The sequence below is a fragment of the Colobus angolensis genome, unplaced genomic scaffold, assembly GCF_000951035.1.
Source record: "Colobus angolensis palliatus isolate OR3802 unplaced genomic scaffold, Cang.pa_1.0 Scaffold569, whole genome shotgun sequence".
NCBI lineage: Eukaryota > Metazoa > Chordata > Mammalia > Primates > Cercopithecidae > Colobus > Colobus angolensis.
In genome coordinates, this window is record NW_012119254.1 from 798,055 (window position 1) to 820,095 (window position 22,041).

The following is a 22,041-nucleotide window of genomic DNA, read 5'->3' on the forward strand; positions in this document are numbered from 1 at the left end:
AAAAAAAAAAAAGTAAAAATTAAAAAATTAGTTAGTGTGGCAGTACATGCCTATAGTCCAGGTAGTCAGGAGGCTGAGCGAGAAGTACTGCTAGGAGTTAAAGTGAGCTGTGATACCACCACTGCACTCCAGCCTGAGCAACAGAGCGAGACCCTGTCTCTTAAAAAAAGAGGGGAGAGGGGCGGGTGGGGAGAGAGTATTTACAAAAAATTCTAACAAGACTGATCAAGTAAAAGAGTGAAGGCAAGAATGAAAATAAAAACTAACAGAAGACATGCTGATACATAATTAGATTTCTAAAACCATGAAAAGATTTGAAAGCTAATATAGCAAAACACTGAACTATGTTAAATCTACACATGGATGTCTGTTGAGGCATTTTATACAATTTTTAACATGTTTAAAACATTTCATGATTACAGAGATTTTTATCGGAAGCCAATTGTTGGTATTTGGTGACTTAAAATTTAACACTGATCAGTTTTGGCTCTAAAATACCTTAGAAAGAAAACACATGAATGTGAGCCTCCGCATGGAGGGTTCACTTACCATCAGGCAAGCAGATTATAAGGCTCACTATCAGTTTTTATTTTTCCTGTTTATATTCACTGCACATTTTGATAGCAGGGGGAATAATATGCTCTCCCAGACCTGTCCAGGCTGAGCTTTTCCCTACACATCTGACATACTGTTGGCTGAACAGAAGAAACCACTCAATTTTCTAACACCTGGACTAATTCATTCACTTATTTTTTTCATTCAGCAGATACTGTCTTCTAAGTACAAATATTATGCTAAATGCTGATAATATAGTACAAGTTCCCACGGGTGCTTCTCTTAGAGAAACTTCGTATGGAATTTACAGTCTAGGGGCACAGAAGATTGTCTTACTATAAAGCAGGAAGTGAAGGACTGCAGCTGGTGATCCTGACATGCTTCTTGTCATGAGCGGAATCAGAAACTAGCAGTAAAAATGGGTAGAAGCCACCAAAGACTTCTCCAGAAATTCTTTACAAATTGCCACTTTACCTCAACAATGCTATCAGAACTAATATTTACGGAGAATTTCCCACACCCAAAGCTCTGAGCTACATGTTTGTCTTGTTTAACAGGTGAGGAAAATGAAGTATAGGAGGCATAAGTAAATTGTCTAAGGACACACGTATATTAACTGGCAAAGTCAGGATTTGAGTTTAGGTCCTTCTAGCCCTCACAATATTCATGGTCCCTAAGCTTTACTGTCCTCAAACCACAGATCTGTCCTGGAATTAGAAATTTTACCATTTGTTAACACAATTCAAGAAGTTTATTTTTTTAATTTAATCAGAAAGACAGCAGGACCTCAAGAAAACAGCACTTCCTCTGTCCAAAAATCTAATTGCTATGTGGAATACCTATTGACCCCACTCAGAATTACCAAAGCAACCACTCTGCCATCCACAGAGTTACAAAATCGTTTCCAGATTTTCCAGAGAAGAGAAAACAAAGACAAAAAGTAACCAATGTAGGAAGTCCAAAAACACTGTCAGTCTGATTTCCTTAACATTGCACCTGATATCCTCTGAGTTGAGGCTCTGGTCAAATACCATCCTCCTACTTTCATCCCTTTTCTTTCTGTGCCACTTGCTCCACCTCTTCTTCTGTCCACCTTCTGTGGTTTCTTTCTGACCCTGTCATGCACAAAGATCCTACATCAAGGCCTCTGGCCTTTGCACATGCTAATTCGACTACATGAAAAGTTGTTCTGCTCCCATTTCATTCACCTGTTATCTTTTGAACTTGAGGAATTAATATCATTTCCTCAAGAAAGTCTTCCCTGAGCAACCAGATGAGGTCAGGTGTCCCAGCAAGTGCCCTCAGAGCAACATGTAATTCTTTTCAACACTTATTTCTATCATTTACAAAGACTTCTCAGTAGTTGTCTGCACCATGCCTGTCTTTCCCACTAAAGGACAAGCTTCATGAGGGCAAGAAATGCATCATCTGTTGTTTATAGCTATATCCCTGTCACTGGCCCATGGCAAGCACTCAACTCATATCTATTGAATAAATGAGGGTTGAGAACACACATTGAGTATCTAAGAATTTTGGCTTTTTTCTATTCCACTGTTAATCTCTCATGTCAGCTTTCTAGCCACTTAAACTCCACATGCCTGAGTGTTTATGAGTGGCTATGGGGAAAATCAAGGCCACCTGCTCTTTTTCTACCTCATAGGTGCAAAGAAAAGACTGTTGTGATAAAACATCAAATGTGGCCAGATGCAGTGGTTCATGCCTGTAATCCCAACATGTTGGGAGACTGAGGCAGGCAGATCACTTGAATTCAAGACCAGCCTGGGTAACGTGGTGAAACCCTCTCTCTACTAAAAATACAAAAATTAGTCAGGCACAGTGGCATGCACCTGTAGTCCCAGCTACTTGTAGGACTCAGGTGGCAAAATCACTTGAGGCTGGGACTCTGAACTGCAGTGAGCCAAGACTGCGCCACTGCACTCTAGCCTGGGAGATCGAGTGAGACCCTGTCTCAAGACAAACAAACAAACAATAAAAAGAAAAGAAAAGAGAAAGAAAGAAAACAAAACAAAAAACATCAAATGTAGCCCTGATCAATTATCCTCCTTCAAAAAGGCTGTAAACACTCAAACCACTCAATACCAATAGTACATATTCTCTGGTCTTTATTATCTTTTCTGATTTTACAGTGGCCACACCTTATCCACTGGAAACTAAGGTATTTTTATTAATGAATAGGAAAATAATTGTAGTTTATGACAACCAGTTTAATGTCAAAAACAACATTTCTACTAATTTCTGTTCAATTATAATTACTCTAATAGTTCATTCTGGTTTCAAAAAAAATTGCAAGAGTAGATTTGGAAAAGACATTATATAATGAAAAGGTTAGTTCTATAATTAGAATTAAAATAGTAAATTCTATTATAAAACAGCTAATTAGTTCCATACTTGGAAGTATCATCAGCTAGTGCTACTTTGATTTTTAAAAAAACTTATGGCTGAATATTTCTTTTAAGTTTATAGATAACATCTTGAACATTAACAGATGAAATAACTCTATAGATACTTAATTGTGGGAAAAAGATCTTAACACCAGAAAGAAAATAAAGGACTTTCTACTCAAATAGGTTACAAACAGAGCTTAGGAACAGAACTCATGCTGACAGCAGCTGTCACTTTTCATTTTTCCTTTCTCCCAGCACTAAGACACCTGACCTGTATAAACTGGCAAAGCGCCAATATATTTTCTTTAGGATACAGAGTTAAGACCACTTGCAATCTTACCAATGCCATTAAGGCAGTTGATGCATTGTACATGATGACGGACCTATAGCAACCTTGCTTCAGTCCCAAGAGAAAGCAAAATTTACTTAATCCCCCCAGTTTTTTTTTTTCCTATAATGCAAAGAGAATTAAATCATGAAATCTGAGACCTTCCTGAAACCACACTGATTACAAGATGTCAGAGGAGCATATGTCTGCATAAGCCTGCCAGGGGGGAAATGCACACATTATCAAGCTCATCCAGAAGATACTAAATGATGTCTAGTGGCAGATAAAAAGTAAAGTTAGGAAACATACCTGGAATAACTGATGTTACATGTGAGGAAGAAATAAACACTTTATCAGTTTGTTTGTTAAATCTGTGTAGCTCTTTTACTCTCTTCCAGCTTGTGGGCTGTGTATGTTGTGGAATGAAGGGTAAAAGAGGTAGGGGGATGGGTATTTTGAAGCACTTTGGCAATACAACCAAATATCTTCTAGTCTCTTGGCAGGCTAACGGTATGTTTCAGCTTAGTTATTCTTGCCCATAAAACTTTACATTTACTCCAGATGCAGATAAATTTACACATAGGCATAAGATGGGCATAAAAACTGAGCCATGTGTTTGCCATGTGCAAGTCAGCAACATATTTCAAACTATAACGATTTAGAAGCGATGGTGCTCCCCTGTGCTGAACAATACACGATCCAACTTCTATGAAGAACAAAGAAGGACTAAAAATGAACTCCAAAATGCAATAGTTTTTAAAAAAAAGGCAGGGGTGGGGGATCTTTAGAAGACATTTGATCTTTGGAATAAAGAAAATTTTATACTGGAATAATTGGGACTCACCTGAACTAAAACATCTTCAATTTTGGCCTATTACAACAACTACTAAAAGAGATCGTAAATTATAAATGGTAAATTGTAGAAGTGCTGTTATTAAAATATTTGCATTCTAATTCCTCTGCTATTCTGATCATTTATTTCCATAGGGAGGATAAACTATAGCAGATTATAGCACACATTCGGGTGCCAGACTTCCTTGCTTAAAATTCTTGGGCAAGTTGGTTAAACTTTCTGTGCCTTCATTTCCTCATCGGCAAAATGAGGATATCAATGATATTACTTGGGGATAAAATGACTTAACATATGTAAAACACTTAGACCAGCACCTAGCACATAGTAAATATCATATAAGTATTTGCTATTACTCCAACTATTACCAGTACTTTTATTAATCCTAAATCCAGTTACTAGCATTGATCCCATCTGAATATCATATGACTGAAAGATGTATAGATTGCATAAGACAGGAAATCCCTGGTGTTAAAGTGAGCACTTATAGGAATACATATTATTTATTTGTAAAAATACAAAACTTTGACAATGATGTAAAACAGAAGTAAAATAAATCATTATATTTTTTAATTCCATTACGATGAGTGTCATTAACTAAAAAGAATAATCCATCAGTAGCCTTAAGTAAGCAAAATGAGTTTGGATTTGTAAGGAGAAAAGGTTAACTCTTCCAAATGACAAACAGTAAACCACTGGCGGCAGTTATTTGCCCCTAAGACTGAGTTAGGGAGCCTGAGTTAATAGACAGTATATGAAAGCAAAATCTTTCTACAGGACAGCAGTATACAGTAATTATTAATCAATGAAACTAGCTCACTATGACTTACATATACTAACCATCAAAACTGTAATATTTCCAGCTAAACTTTTGTTCAGTATTTAAAATACTTCTGTGAGAATATCACAGTTCTTGAACGAGTAACAGAAAATTAATCAGTCTTCCTCTGATACAATTCACTATTTAAAAATGAAAGTACTTAAAAATGGGCAGCAGCTCAAACCCACAGGAACCAAGGGACATGGTTTCCTGTGTTGGCCCTATTTGCAATTATAGAGTCATCTCTACATCAGAAGATCCTAATATTGTTTCCCATAACCACCCTGAAATTCAATTCAATAATTTCTCATTAAATTAGTGTATGGTGAACCCTACTTATAGAATCATTTTTAGAAAGTTGAGCTCTTATTCTTGTAGGATCTTTATATCCTGAGGTTTTAAAAAAAAATCATTTTATTTCAGTAATTAGGGGAGAATGAAGTCGTTAAAATATAATTGTGTTTAAAGCTAGCCTACTTACAGCTAACAACTAAATATTCATATTTGAGGATGTACTGACAAATATTTTTTAAAGTCATTTTAGTTTCATTACTAGTCAAACTGACACTAAGTCATGGCTAAACTGTTTCAACAGAATGGTCTTGAAAATAAATTTTTGCAAGTCATCTAATTTTAAAATCTGTGTATTTGTGGTTAACTTGGTTTTGATTAGCATGGAAAGACACCATGTTCATAGCTATACCATCCAAAATTTCCTCTCCTGTCTAAGAGAATCTATGTGAGGTACCTGCATGCTCATGCCACAACCTGTAACACCTGCACCTGAAGTTTCTCTCTGTTCCACACCGAAAGTTCTGCTCTCAGAGTTTAAGCTTAACAGTGAGAGTCCTTAACCTAAATCTCCCAGCAGGTGCAGCAAGGAAAACATAAAAACAGATTTTAACATACAGGTAGTCGCATCTGCCAGACAATCCTATCATTGCTTCATTAATTGTTTGTGATCATTTTAATCAACTGTATTTACACACATACTGTTAAAGAATCTACGTTCCCTAGGAGACAAAATGGAGACCAAAACTCACCTAAGTTTATGGTATGTGAACTATATCTCAATATACCTGTTCTTTTTAGAGAAAAAAATATTCCAATTACCATGGCAGCAGGAGACCCTTCAATGAATGAAGACCCTCAATTGACACTCTGCCCATCAGCCAGCCCTTAAAATGCACATCACTGAGCTTGTTTACTTGGAGAGAAGCCTCCCTATCTCCACAGAGCCAAGGAAAATGCCTGAAACTTGGATTCGAAATTTGGTGACAAAATTAGGAGCTTAAGTGACAACTTCTATAAATAGATCTGTTTCAAAAGGAAAAACGTCATTTCTAAAGCCATCTTCCTAAGCCATGTGACTTAATTACTGTCTAGGTGACTAAGTATTATCCAAGAGTTTCTGGAGAAGCTACTAAAGTGAGAATTCAAGACAGAAAGCATGTTTCTCAAATGCAAGGGAAAGCTGTAAATAAGGAAGGCACTTTGGAAGAGAAATCCTGTTGCTGAGTTGCTCTATTGGAAAAGAAAAATGAAAATGAGAGTAAAGGAAAAAGCCTTAGTGTAGATTACTTGGCAACAGTGGCTGTTGCTTACATTTTATCTCAAAGACAGCATCCAAAACAAAAGATAACCTAAAAAGCTACTTGAAAAAACACACAAGTCTCTACTTCAGAAGATTCATCATTGATGCAATGGTATGGATAGCCCTGTACTAATAATGCATGCAGCAAAATTTACTGCACACCAAGGTCTGTTTTTTTTTTATTATTATTTAATTGCTTACTCTTCTTACTCTTATAGAAAGAGCCAAGATTCTGCATGGTAATGCAGTTTTAAGAATCAATAAGGAAATTTTATATCCAGTGTAAGCAAAAGCAAATTAACCCCTGTGTTCCTCTCTTCTGTTGCAATAGATATGAGCCATTTTGACAGTTTAATAGATACTTTTGTGCTTCCCATGGCCAAAAAAGAAACAATTCAAGCAATTCTCTACTATTCTATTTGCATTGGAGTTGAAAAAAAAATCTATGTCCCAAAACAGGATATGTTAAGTATAAGTACTGTCATTAAAAAAAGGAAGAAAGAAAGAAATGTAATGCAGTCACTAAACTATAACCTATATTGTATATACACTAAACTTTGTCACTAATGACAAACTGAGAACATATTTCACTTAAGAAAGGAGTCCACAGTGTTATATTGCACCATATACTTTTAGATCGTTGTTTTTACAAACAATACATTTTAAAAGGTATCTTAAGAAATACTATTTCTCTAACACATTGTGTACCTTTTGAGTTATTGTACAACTTATTGTACAAACTCATTGTTAAGGATTAGGAATCTAATCCAAAGACAAGTTGGGAATGCTCACATGCAGTAGTTTAGAAATAACTTGAGCTAATAAAAATAGATATTCAGTGGCCATTACTTTTTACTATAATCATATGAGATCAAATAATTTAACCAAAAACTACTATCAGAACTATGCTGATAGTCAGAATATGCCTGACTGTCATGATCTTTCATTGGTGATATATAAATTATATCTCTACAAAGATGTCTACTTTTAGTTTTGGGCCACAAGAAAATCTGTTCCCTGCCCCATCTACACACATTCCTGACATATATAAAGGATTTGCCATTCCTCTCTTAGTTTTCTAAAATTCATACTATGGTTATTTTCCTCATATGTTCATTCAAACAAAAATAAAACAAGCTTTGGCCTGGAGTGTGTCTTTACCATTCTTGCCCAAGGCAACTGATATTACAGAAAAACTACGCAAATGCATAACCGAATTTAAGAGAAATGCCTAAAGGGTCTTTATGTAGATCACCATTTCAGTTTAAGGATTAAAGACCATAAAGGAGAAATTGTTAGATACCAAAAATGAATTATATATGTATACCATGTGTATAAATAAAATACATTTCAATTTTTATGCCTATCTTATTTTACATACTATAGAATGTACACCATACATTTAGTGTACATTCTATAGTATGTAAAATCTTATACATGTAAGAGTCAGCTCTGAAGTTAAAAATCTAGATTCAAATTTCAGCTTTATTACTCCTTACTATGTTACTTTCCCAAGTTGTGTAACTTCTCTGTGTTTCATTTCTGTAAATTAGGATAATAGTTATAATCACAGGTTGTCTGAGGATTGAATGGTACATACAAATTCATGTGACTATCACATCATACAGCAAAAGTTATTACTGTAATAAATAGTTACTACTGTTAGTATTATAATACTGATTAACTAAAGCCTATATAACTGTTCATTTCAATTAGCCCCATATATTAGCAGCTTTCTGTTTCAAGACAAAAAAAGCTATAAAGCAGCAAACTGCATGGCTGAGACTCTGTTGCCACTACTCATCAATTCCAATGTCCTTTGTCTTATGAATCCAGAACAATGGCTCTCCATAATCAGAATTAAAGTTGTATTCCCAAGGTATTCTGATTAGTTGAGGCTTTACTTTAAAATTATTTTAGAAACCCATGTCAATCACATAAAAGTTCTCCCTAAACAGATGGGTAAATTCAGAATTAAATTTTTTTTTTTTTTTTTTGAGACGGAGTCTCACTCTGTCACCCAGGCTGGAGTGCAGTGGCAGGATCTTGGCTCACTGCAAGCTCCGCCTCCCGGGTTCACACCATTCTCCTGTCTCAGCCTCCCAAGTAGCTGGGACTACAGGCGCCTGCCACCACGTCCAGCTAATTTTTTGTATTTTTTACTATAGACAGGGTTTCACCATGTTAGCCAGGATGGTCTCAATCTCCTGACCTCGTGATCTACCCATCTCGGCTTCCCAAAGTGCTGGGATTACAGGCATGAGCCACCCTGCCCGGCAATAATTTAATTTTAAAATGGATTGAAAATAAATGTAACTGAAAGATTAATATGTCTCATTAAAGGAACACAAAGTATCTTTCTTTTCTTGCACAAAGACTTTACCTTTGTAACCTTTGAAAAAAAATTCTTTTGAAGTTTTAATACAACTTATATATCAGAATTATGCACAGCTATGTGAACAAGATAAACTAATTTCAATGAGGCTGATGATGTCCCTGCAGATAACACAAATCATTATGTTAAGGAACAATCACCAAAATGTGTCTGTTTTTACACTAAACACAAAATTGCAATCAACATCAAAATCCAGATTGTAGGAAATTACATAAGATAAACAATCCGGTTTCTTCAACAAATAAATTGCGAGGGGGAACAAAAGAGAAAGACAATGTTTTTAAAATTATTATTTGATTTGATTTGATTTTTGAGACAGAGTTTTGCTCTGTCACCCGGGCTGGAGTGCGGTGGTACGATCTCAGCTCACTGAAACCTCTGCCTCCTGGGTTCAAGCGATTCTCCTGCCTCAGCCTCCCAAGTAGCTGGGATTATACGTGTGTGCCATCACACCCAGCTAATTTTTTGTATTTTTAGTAGAGATGGGGTTTCACCATGTTAGCCAGGATGGTTTTGATCTCCTGATGTCATGATCCACCCGCCTTGGCCTCCCAAAGTGCTGGAATTACAGGTGTGAGCCACTGCACCCAGCCAAAAATTATTTTTAAAACCTACACAGCCAAAATTAAACTGTAGGGGTACAAGCTTTGGTGATAAAACTGAACAAAAGCAAGGAAGGGATTACGATAAAAGTCAGGATCATGTTTACAAATCTTACAAGAGGAGGATGAAAAGGGCTTGGGTTTGGGATGCAGCAAACAAACAGCTGGCCACGCTCTATTTCTTGAACTGAATGGTCATTATAAAAGCATTTGCCTTTAGTATTTCATCAACCCATACATTGTTTTATGTGAATTTCTGTGTCAGCTGTATATTTTACCACTGAAAAGGTTTTTAAAAATAAAATTGCAATCTAAAAGATTTACCATGACTTTTTTGTTGTTGTTTAAGACAGTCTCTTGCTATGTTGCCCAGGCTGGCCTTGAACTCTTGGGCTCAAATGATCCTCCCGCCTTAGCCTCCTGGGTAGCTGCAAACAGCCATGACACTGCATCCAGCTCTTTTCTAAAAATGTTTTTTCCTGAAAAATTTATTCCTTTACCAAAAGTTCAAAGACACCTGAGCACAGCCATTTATCGACTGGTTTCTAGCCACTGTTAAGTTTGGAATAATACTTTAATTTTAAATTTGCATCCTTAGGATACATATGGCCATGCTTGTGCCAATTAACACAAGCAGCTCTTAGAGTTTAGCTTTGATTTCATATTTTCTTTCATTTACCTCAATCCCAAGAGAAAAGTCAACTTTAAGAAAAAACCAAAAACTTACAGGGCTCTTAAGGAAGGTGTTATATAGGTGGATTGTGTTCCCCTAAAAGCATATGTTAAAGTCCTAACCCCTAATACCTCAGAATATAACTGTATGTAGAGACAGGGTCTCTAAAGAGGTAATGCAGTTAAAACAGGGTTATTAGGGTGGGCCCTAGTTCAATAGGAATGATGTTCTCACGAGAAGAGATTAGGATGCAGATACACACAGAGGGAAAGCCATGTGAAGACACAGGAAGAAAACCATGTACAAACCAAGGAGAGAGGCCTCAGAAGAAATCAACCCTGCCAATATCTTGATCTTGGACTTCCAGCTTCCAGAATTGAGAGAACATATATTTCTATTGTTTAAGCCACCCAGTCTGTGGTACTTTGTTATGGTAGCTTTAGCAAACTAATATGGAAGGTAAAGGAGAAGTAAAAGTTTTAGGAGTTCCTTTTTAAAAAGGTACTGCAGAGAAGGAAAAAAATATAAAATGCTCCAGCTTTGATTTATAATGTATTAATGAGTCATTAATAAAGAAAATAGACTGCTATCAGATTTCATGTAAAAAGAAATATCCCAAAGAGCTAAGCACAGAGGTCGAGACAGGAGGGAACCCACAGAGAAATAATTGGCTACTGACTTTGGATTGATGGGCAGGATTCAGCACTTTCAATGTGGTTCCTGGAAAAACCCAGAGGAGAATTTTGAGTTAGATTTTTAAATGGAGTGGAAACAAATGGAGGTGAAAGGTGAGATCAAAGTGGTTTTCTTAAAGGGAAAAAGAAACAACCTCTGGCCCTTCAGTCTGGACAAATTTTGTATTTATCATTTCCCTAGTATGATAGGCTTAGGGGTAAGAAAAACCATCAATAAAGAAACTGCAATTCTCAGGTTGGAAAATCAGCAAAGACTGTGCGGCAAAGTCAGTGCTTCATGTGTTATGTATACCCATGGAGCCCTAAGATCCAGAGTAGAGTGCATTTTGCTGATTAGATACAAGTTTTCTGAAAAAGGATATTACCGTAGAGACAGCAGAGAGCTATCTGCTGGGTCCACCCTCCACGCTCCTATTTGCATTTCATCATTCCACTGACAGACACAGATGGAAACAGATAGTGAAAGGCCTGTTTCCTTTCCTCTTTAATTTAACAAGGGAATAAGAGATACTCTACATCAGAAAAACATTATCATAGAAAACAGAAAAGTGAAGCCAAATGAACAGGGATGGGAATAAAAGGACCTGCAGATTCTATCCCTAGGTAATTTTTTTTCCCCAACTATAAACAAAATGGCTCTATCCTCCCATGTTATATCTAGAAAAATCCTGATATCCCTTCTGTAGGGAGGCAGTAATATAAATTAATCCACCATTCAATTCATCAATCTTTAGTTTAGGATAACTTTCTGGAGAGACAGGCATAATTATTACATCTAGATCGCTTACAAGAGTTACCAGATTTTAAGTCTTTATGAATTAGAAATGTATAGGTATACAGGATGTATTTATTGACAAAGTATCCTAATGTCTGGAATTTGCTTTAAAACACCACACACATACACTTACACACACACACACACACACACACACACACATACATACACAAAATAAAAAGAGAAAAAAAGATAGTCAACGTGTTGATAACTGTTGATGCTGGATGATGGGAATGAGGGGGTTCATTATAGCATTCTTTTCACTTCGAAATATGTTTAAACTTTTCCACAATAAAAAGTTTTCTTTTAGTTTACATATATATAATTGAAAAACTCAATTCTCTTCAGATTGTCATTTGAATAGGACGATATAATTTATTTTGGTTACTGATAACAGTTTAGTTTGAATAAAAAGCTTTACAACAGTAATATATGTACATAAAAAACTGAACAAAGGCTTTATGGGAAAATAACTTGGCAAATGTTTACAAAATGATACAGAAGCAAGCAGATACAATATTGTAGCTATATATGATACTATGTAAATATCTATGTATATATACAACTATGTGCATATGACAAAAAAACTCAAAGAAATAACAAAATGAAAACATTTATCTCTCAGTGATGAGTTTAAGGATGAGTTTTCCTTTTTTGTTCTATTTTTCTGTTTACAAGTTTCCTAAAATGAGCATGTATCTAATTTGTAATTAGAAAAAGGAAATGAATATGAACAAGTGGGTTATAATTCTGAAAGGAGAGTAGATAGTCTGAACACTATGCAGAAGAAAATAAACACTTGGCCAAAAGTCACTATACTCAACATTGAGCAGAAGGAAGCCCTACACTTGGGTGGCTTTTGTTTTCATATGCTTTCAGATTACACCATCTGCAGATCTGGGGGAAAAACCCCACATTCTTATGCCTCTAGCTGGTGGAGGCTTTTAATTTTGTGTTAATATTTTCACAGTTTACCTGTCATAACCAGTATCCTGAGATTTCTGTCTCCAGGTATTTTCAACTCCTTGATCTCCTGTAGATCTAACAATTTTACATTTTACTGGTGGAGGTGTGGGCTGGTGTGGGGTGGGGCCGGGTTAGGGGGCGGCGGGGGTGGGAATCTTTCACAACTGAATGCAAAGGTAAACACCTACCCTGGACCCCAAGTTTTCACCTCTTGGTTCTCAGTGGTAACCCTAAAGGCAAATTTCAAAAACTATCTTCAGTGACATAATCCAAGAAAGAACTATAGGTTGGCATAAAAGTCAGTGGGGTTTCCTAGGCACGGTGGCTCATGCCTGTAATTCCAGCACTTTGGGAGGCCGAGGTGGGCGGATTGCCTGAGTTGGAGACCAGCCTGGCCAACACGGTGAAACCCCCTCTCTACTAAAAAAGCAAAAATTAGCCGGGTATGGTGGCAGGCACCTGTAATCCCAGCTACTTGGGAGACCGAAACAGGAGAATCACTTGAACCCGGGAGGCAGAGGTTGCAAGGAGCTGAGATCATGCCATTGCACTCCAGGTGGGAGACAAGAGTGAGACTTTGTCTCAAAAAAAAAAAAGTCATTGGGGTTTTTGCCATTAAAAATAACGACAAAAACCACAAGGACTTTTGCACCAACCTAGTACTTGCAGGTATAGCAATCCTATAAAACCTAAGACTAACAATTCCTACAGTACCCTAAAAATTCTTTTTCTGATAACTAAAAGTAAAGTTTCATTTTTCCAAAGTGGGTGATAAAACTTTAGATTATGAAGTATTTTTTAAACCCTCAAAACTGTACATTAGAAATAATAGAAATCAAATTAGAAATTTGATTTTCATTGAAAATTAAAATCATAATCAGTAGTATTAAAAGATTCTCAATAAATTTCCCCACAAGTAGGAAAATTTCACTTACTTTAACTTCCACAGTCTTGCCTCCATGTTCAATGTGTCTCTCTACATATTCAGAGGACAGCAAATCACTGCAACAACAAAAATAAATGATGATTAAACAGGATCCCAAAAATGTAAAACATGAAAATCAGGATCAAGTTTACACATATCGGCTTTAACAATTCTTTAAACCCCCCCCAAATCAACACTTTATAGGTCTCTTTCTCTTTCTCTCTCTCTCACACACACACACCCCCACCCACACACCCACACACACATACACACACACACACCCAGTATTTCTAAAAGGATGTGAGGTTGAACTGCCTACACCACCTGTCACTCCATTGCTGAGCACAGCTGATTCTGCTGAACCAGCCAGTAATTCCAGGAAACTACTGTAAGCACATCATTGTTTTTAAGACATGTTGTTCTTAATTTTTTATTTTAACTTTTTATCAAACAGTTTTAACTGTATATTATGTTTTACCATTTCTTTATGTGTTATACGTGATATTTTCATCTGACAAAATGTTAGTTTCCATCACAAAAGTAAAAAAAGGCAAAGAAAGTTAAAAGAAATGAAATGGAATATATACTATCAACATTTGAAAATAATTCTTTTTTGAAATCTATCCTAAACAACAATATTTACATGTTTCTATAATCTTAAATATGCTTCTCTTTAATTTTGTATATGTGAAAAACTTTCCCTTTTAATGGAGGGATCTCAAGACACAACTTCCATAAAATATCTTTAATCTTTTAAAGCACTAAAATATAAATAAAACTATCATTAATAAATTTTTAAAAATGCATGAAGCTATAAATTTCCAGTGTTGCTCTATTAATAGACATTGAGCCAACTAAAAAGTCCTTAAGTGAACTGAAGATCATCAAACAAAAACTGTTCCAATCATTTCAAAATGTGCAGTTTTGAGCACACAGGTTCATCATAAGCACCATGCCTACAACTGCTTTAAATGTAAACAGAACGATCAAATAAGCATTACATTAATGCAGGCACCATAATCTTGTACTATCTGATGCTTATATTACTATTTAGGAAACTTGTAATTATAGTCTAAGTCAATGCTTCATTTATCTTTAGAATAGATGTTCTTAATGACTTTATGTGAAAATCAGCTAGCATGCTCTCAGCTGCAAGCTATAGAAAACACAACAAAAAGTATATTAAACAATGAGGACATTTATCACCTTATTTCTTCTTTGAAATTCCAGGACTAGTATAATGTAAATTTGCTTTTGAGGATATTTAGTTCTATTCGATAAATAAATTTGAGGTTTATAAAATATAGGCAAACCATTTTAAGATATTTTAAGTACATATTTTGCTAGTAAGACATGAGCAGAATTCACAGACGTATAAAGTATTAAGAAGAAGACTGTGTATGTGTTACACATTGACAGAAAGGGCTGCAAGATCAAGAAATGTCAATTACCCTTGAAGCATATGAATAATAAGTGTTCATGATATATTAAATAAGAGGCACTAAATATCCAGGATACACTAAATATACATATTCACTTAATGTTCATGAGGGGGTTTCTCAGCTTCGACACAACTGATACTTTGGGCCAGATAATTCTTTGTCTTGGGAGGCTGTCTTATTCACGATAGCACACTTAGCATCCCTGGATTCTACCTAATAGATGCCGGTAGCATCTCTTACATATAACAGTCATGATCATCAAAAATGTCTCCAGACATTGCTAAATGGACACTAGGGGACAAAAATCACCCTAGTTAACAACTGCTGATACTCTTTCCTGCTCCATTTGTTATCTGTCCAATAAACACAACAGAACTCATGACTGTTTGTGAAGCTAACTGGCAACCCACAGCCACTGACTAGGCATACTTGTCCCAGTATCTCTCAGACACCTGAGCAGGTGTTATTAGCTTGGGACAACTGCTATCTTTGAGGCTTGCCCAAACCTCAACTCTGGTCCTTGTAACCACAACATCAGCGGGGAAGGCATATGCAGATGTATGAACATGAACACTATGTACCCCAGGATTAGCTGGCATGGTCCCTCTACCCTACTTGCCCCTAACCCAGGTATGCCAACCAAATAATCTTTCCTCTTGCCGCTCACTGTGCACTTTAAATTAATTTAGTGAATTATGTGATTTGAGGATTGGAATTTAGTCTGTGGGAGCTTTTGGTTCCCTCACCTCTAGGATAGCTCACCTTGTAGCATTGGAGGCTACAATTCCATCAAAGTAATCTTCCCACCTGACATCAGGGCAGTTCCAGGGTTGGTTCATGTGGTAGCTCAGTGCCATTAATGAGATGAGGGGTGTTTACAACTTTCTGCTCTGCCATCAGCATGGTAGCTGGGACGCTCTTAACTGGTTCCTCTCATGACCCTGACATGATGGCTGCAATTCTCAGCATCTTATAAAATCTACATTATTCCAAGATTAAAAAAAGAAAAAAGCCTTGTATTTATTTTTAAAAGTGAACAAGCCCTTTCAAAAATAGCTCTTAGCATTAATCTTCTCAAGTATCTTTTGCCAGAATTACATTATATGGCCACTCCTAAACCAATCCTTTGACAAGAACATTTGTCTGTGAACAATCAAGATTCTCCTGCCAGGCCTCCCTTGACCATCATGATTCTTTACAGAGAACTGAACAATATTGGTGGAAAGGAGAGTGGTGAAGAAAGTACCTGATGTACATCCAACTGAAAATTGTCTTTTTTTTTGTCTTCATGAGTATATTATATATTTCACAAATTTCCAAGGGCTTATAACAAAAATGTGAAATTACACGGGAAAGACCTGCCTCAGGCAAAACTGGTCATTGCTCCAGCATCCGCATCACACCCTGTTACCCAAAACAGGAGAGATACTAGCCAGGTGTTTGCAAAGGACTGTCCTCCAACCTTGCTATCAGTCTTAAAATCTTCTCCAGAAGTAGGAGGGAAACATTATCATACAGAGGCATGTTTATCAGCAGAGCCAGCAAGGTGCCCTCTCCTGGGAATCTGAACTTGTCAATTCAGAAAAAAATCATTCAGCTGATGAAGGAAAGAGAAACAGAAGTCAAAGGTAAGCTGGCGTTTAAAAGAAACTGAGCTGTACGGCGGTGAATACCAGAGTGAAAGCCCCAAATCCCCACTGCTGAAGTCCCTGAATGCAGAACACCCTATCCCTGTGCTAGACACCTTTGGGATCCTTGCTCTATCACTGTCACATGAGTCAAACCCCACTACTGGAGCCAGCATGAGTGAAATCAATATCACCTAGGTCAAATACTCCTCAGAGGAATACTAGCTGTGGTGTACGAATAGTAGAAGTAATAATAATAAAAAAATTTTAAAACAACTTTTGAGTCCTCCAGGTTTTCAAATTTCAAGGGAACATTTCCCTTTGAATTATAAAATCTAGGCATTAAGAGAATATGAGTCACTGCATGAATGTAGTTACAGCAAAGAAAAGCCCTCTGCTGAGGAATTATGCAGCTATTTCAATCAAGCCTCTATATACAAGTATTGCTGGAAAGCGCTCCGTGTAATTTTAAACCAAAAACAGCTCATGCAATTTGGTTTTGTCTGTTTGCATATTGTGAAAGTCGGCTAAGTATTGTTATTTTAATGATTAGGGTGAGAAACCTTAAACTTAAAGTTTCACTTTTCCCTCTACTAAAGTTAGAACCTGAGTAAATTTTCTTGAAGCTTCCTGAAGTAGAGATAATCAAATTACCTTATTTTTCTTAGAACATCATTGTTTATCATTATATAGGCATCTACTTAAATCATTTTAAGTGTAGGAAAATGGAAGACCTCCTTAACATAAAGGAAATTTTACATTAATGTAAATGGGTCAGGTAGAATTCACTCCATGCTAATAGCTTAATAATGCTTGTTTATTAAGCATGAATGCTTGTTTGTGAACTCTGAAAAAGTAAAAATCATTTTCAACCAATTTCTAAAGGCCATTCATTCTCTAAAGGAAGTAAGTAGATGTTTATAAAATTAGAAATGTTTTCTGAGGCCTTTTTTCATTTGCATGCCATAATAAGCCTAAAACAGCAAAACAAATATAATGTAAACATTTTCAGTCATAATAATGATTATCCTTTGTCTAGTGGGCAACTGTTATGAATCAAAGACAGCTGGTATAGTATTATACAAAGGTTTGGGAGTTAAAAACAAAAACAAATATTTTAATTTTCCATCCAAGCTCTGCCATTTACTAACTGTGTACCCTTGGCCAAGTTGCTTAATCTTGATCAACATAACTTGCTTCTGTTTAAAATGGAGGCAGCAAAAAAAAAAACAAAAAAAAAAACCACCACTTCATAAAGCTGGTATGGTATTAAACCAGAACACAGATGAAATGCATCTCAAATCCTGACTTCAATCATTCACATACCCTATTCACCATGTCATATCTATTCATCTTTCTCTAGAACTCTCTCTCACTGTTTTGGGACTTAAAACCATTGAGCCACTTTTTCCCTCTCCTCACCTCCTTCTTGTCTACTTAATCCAGTTTATATTCCATGATCTGTGCTGATAAATTACCTCCCTGCACACACTCTAAACTAATTTACACCTTTTTCCACTGTACTGCTTGACCAAACCTCAATCACAGTAAAATTCCTTCTACTAGTCAAAGTCTGACTCCAAGAAGCAGAACATCTTGAATGTTCATAGGCTGGTTTAGGATCACAGTTGTCAAATGGTCCCGCATCACAACACTGCCCTTAAGTCCACTACACTTTTCCGGTCAATTTACTCTGAGAAGACCCTTCTAAATCTCTCTCCTCACGTCTCCAATGTGCTCCCTCATTATTACTCCCTTCAGATAACCTCACTTCTGTATTCACTGAAAAAATGAAAACAGGACTACCTCATCTTTCCAACTACCAGCACCCCTGCCCCTGAACCAGTCTCTCCTAGGATGTCAAACAGGCATCTCAAATTCAACATGTCTAATGCATAACTCTCTCAGTCAAATCCAGACATTCAATTCTACATTCAAAATGTATCCTAGCAACAACTTGATGTGAAAAAAAAAACAACTGGAGACATTCCCTTAACCAAGTGATCACAGTTAACATAACCAGTAACAGAAAAAAAAAACAAAATCATGTGCTTCTGAAGTGACGCTTGCATAAGAAGCAAACAAATGAACAAAGAAACTTGAATGTGCAATAGATTTTCAAAGAAACAGCCTCAGAGCAAAGATCTAATCCAAGGTGCTGCCAGTAAGATGTAACCTCAAGGTCAAGAGTAAGTCAAGGGTATAGTTTTAAAACCCTTTGTTAAAACTCAGAAAGACTAAAGGCTGTTTCGCCTTGACCAAATCATCTATGTAAAAGAGTTTCGAAGACTATTAAAGGCCTCAGCTAGACAAAAGAGTTTCTAAGAATCTCGTAGGTTCTCATAGACATTCTCACCTAAACAAAAAGGCTAGTATGAATCTTCAGGGCATTGTCCCACAGCATCTTAACTCACAGTAGAGAGGGGCCTATCTCAAAAAGATCTGTGGATGTGGATTTGTCTAATGGGGTAAATGTCAATGAGATTCACATGAAACCTATGACGTTCTCAAGAGAATTATATCACTAGAACCACACCAGCTTGGACCAAAATGGACAGTCAGTTCAAACTTTTTATAGCCAGGAAACAGACCTAGAAAGATAATTAGCATAAGCCCAGCACATTTCTTAAAAAAAAAAAAAAAATTGACTCAGAGGGTGAACCCAAGAACCGCAAAGGACTGCTCCCAGGAAGCAAAGCAGAGCCTTAATCAACATAGATTCCCTTCTGCCAAAGCAGGAAAAACCAGTGACATACCTGATTCAATATCAGAAACTCAGTGGACCAGTGACTGCTAAGCTGCTATATCCCACTTTTTGAACAGGAGTGTCTACTGCAGTCACCCTGCCCCTATCTACTCTGTATTTTAGGTTATCTTTTTGGTTCAAGGGTCTACACCTGGGCTACCTCACCTAAGAAGACCTATCTACACCTGGACCTGATTCAGATGATAACCTGAACCTTGCATTCGAGCTTGATACTATAATGGAAGAAGATTTTTCAGGGGTCTCTGGAGGAATGTAATGCATTCTGCATATGTGATAAACACAAATAATTTGTGGCCAAAGGACAAACTGGTTGATTAAAGAAGGCTACAAATTGTCACTTCTTCTAATGGCAAAATGGAAATCATTTCTTCTCCCCTTGAATGTGAGCTGGCCCTGTGAAAAATATGAGACAGAAGTGATATTGTGTGTCTTAGTCCGTTTTGTGCTGCTGTAGCAGAACATCACAGACTAGGTAATGTATAATGTAATATATTATATTGGCTCACAGTTCCAGAGGCTGGGAAGTCCAATATCAAGGTGCCAGCAACTTGTGAGGGCTCTTTTGCTGTGTCACCATACAGTAGAAGGAGAGAAGGGAAGAGGGAAAGAAGAAGGAGAGAGAAGGAAGGGGAGAGAAGAGAAAGGAAGGGAGGAAGGAGACAGGGAGAAGACAGAGAAAGAGGTAGGGAGAGGGAGGAGGAGGGAGGGAAGGTAAGGCAAGGCAAAAGAGGGTGAGAGCGAGCCAGTGAGAGAGAGGGAGAGCACACACAGAAGCAAGAGGAAATCAAACTTGCCCTTCTATAAGGCACCAATCCCAGGACTGTGAGTGCAGCCAGCCCTCATGGTCTAATCAATCACCTTTAAAAGGTCCCACCTCTTCACACTGTTACAATGGCAATTAAATTTCAACATGAGATTTAGAGGTGACAAACATTCAAACTACAGCTCCGTGTAACATCTGAGATCTGCAGATTCCATTTTCATGCATGTAGAATTCTCCTTTGAATCCAGCCACCATGCTGTCAGGAAGTCCAAGCAACCACATAAAAAGACCATGTGGAGGAGAATCATGTCCCTAGCTAACAGACACAGTGAATTCCAAGCCAACACTGACAACAATTTCCAACCATGTGATTGAGGCAAGTCTGCATCTTCCAGATATAATAGTATCCCAGCTGACACTACATAAAGCATATCTGCCCAGCTGACCTACAGAATTGTGCAAAACAATATACACCATAAAGATTATAATATACTGTAACAAGCTGACTATACCTTCTTATTCTAACATTCAAAGATTGTTATGCTGCCCCAAATTACTATGGTTTCCTTACAGCAGTCACCAAATATTAAATGTAACTTACTTTGGGCAATATAAAAGAATCATAAGTTATAATCCAACCAGTGAAAATAAGAAAAGCCCACATATCATGGGTCACAATCAAAAATCAAAGACTTCATAAGGTCTTTAAGCTATGAAAAGCTCTCCAGAAGAACAGAAGTGGAAACATGGAAGCTTTAAGGATCCAAATTTCATTATTTCATTTAAGAGGAATAACAAATTATGAGCTTAGAAAGGTTTTTTAAAGAAAACATTCTTCCCATTCTCTCCATTCTATGAACCCCTCCCCAACACCTCCATTTCACCTTCTTTATTTTCTTACTTTCTCTAGCCATGTACCAACCCTCCAGATCCTTTTGATATACTAGAGAATCCTCACTATAGAAAATGAATAAATATCACTGAGAATTAACCATCCATTCCTCAGCTTTTTTTAAAGTGCCAAAACAGTTATCTATACCCTCAGCATGTAATGAGTGGTATTTAAAACGTTTATGTTGTTTAAACTAAATTAAAATGAAACTACAAAAGGGAATTAAAAGTTTATTAAATATCTGATTTTTGGATGAAAGTTTCACTTTATTACTTTTCGAATTTGTAAATATAATTCCGTTTTTGCTTATGCACATAAAAGAAATATTCTGTGTACCCTTGTGTCTAAAGGTGAGGCTATTTTTGTTACATTCTATTGAGGAAGTCACAATCTGATGAAAATTCTCAGGGAGCTTTAAATGTGTATGCTAGGACTAGGGCACTTACAATAAATGTGATTAAGTAGAAGTTGAGCCTGGCACTATCATGAATGTTAGCTCTTATTTATAGAATCCTGTTCCTAGTAAAGCAAAGTTTTCCAAGCCTAGCTTTGCAGCAGAATCAGATTAAAAAAAAATACCTAGACTCCCTCAGACCTACCAAATCAGAATCTCCTAGGTTTATTTTGCTATAAAGAAAAGTTATCAAGACATGACAGTTTAATCAAATTAACAGTCTACAAATATGCTAGTAAAATTCCATTAACATATAACGGCCTGTTGGCATATCTGATCATTGTAGCTCAATATCACTTTAAAAGCCAAGGTACCAGGGAACATACTATACCAAGGCAATTAAAATGAGACCCTGGTGAATCTTATTGCAAATAATCAACAGAGGGAGACATGTTCCTCTTCATTACAGCCAAGTAAAGGACTAATGTTTTGTAGTTTTTTAAGGATAAAATTGCCAGACTTACTTCAAATTTACTTAGACTTCTTATGAGTACCCTAGAAATGGAGATTTT

The 22,041-nt window shown here is 36.6% G+C and overlaps 1 protein-coding gene across 5 annotated transcripts in view; it reads right to left on the reverse strand.

Moving 5' to 3' along the window:
- The window catches only part of ADAM22 (ADAM metallopeptidase domain 22), a 260,142-nt gene that overhangs the window by 118,758 nt on the left and 119,343 nt on the right, over window positions 1–22,041 (reverse strand). For all 5 annotated transcript variants that reach the window (XM_011961759.1, XM_011961758.1, XM_011961757.1 and 2 more), the window contains one exon: window positions 13,594–13,660. In XM_011961759.1, coding sequence (XP_011817149.1) covers window positions 13,594–13,660 — 67 coding nt within the window. The remainder of the gene's footprint in view (window positions 1–13,593; window positions 13,661–22,041) is intronic.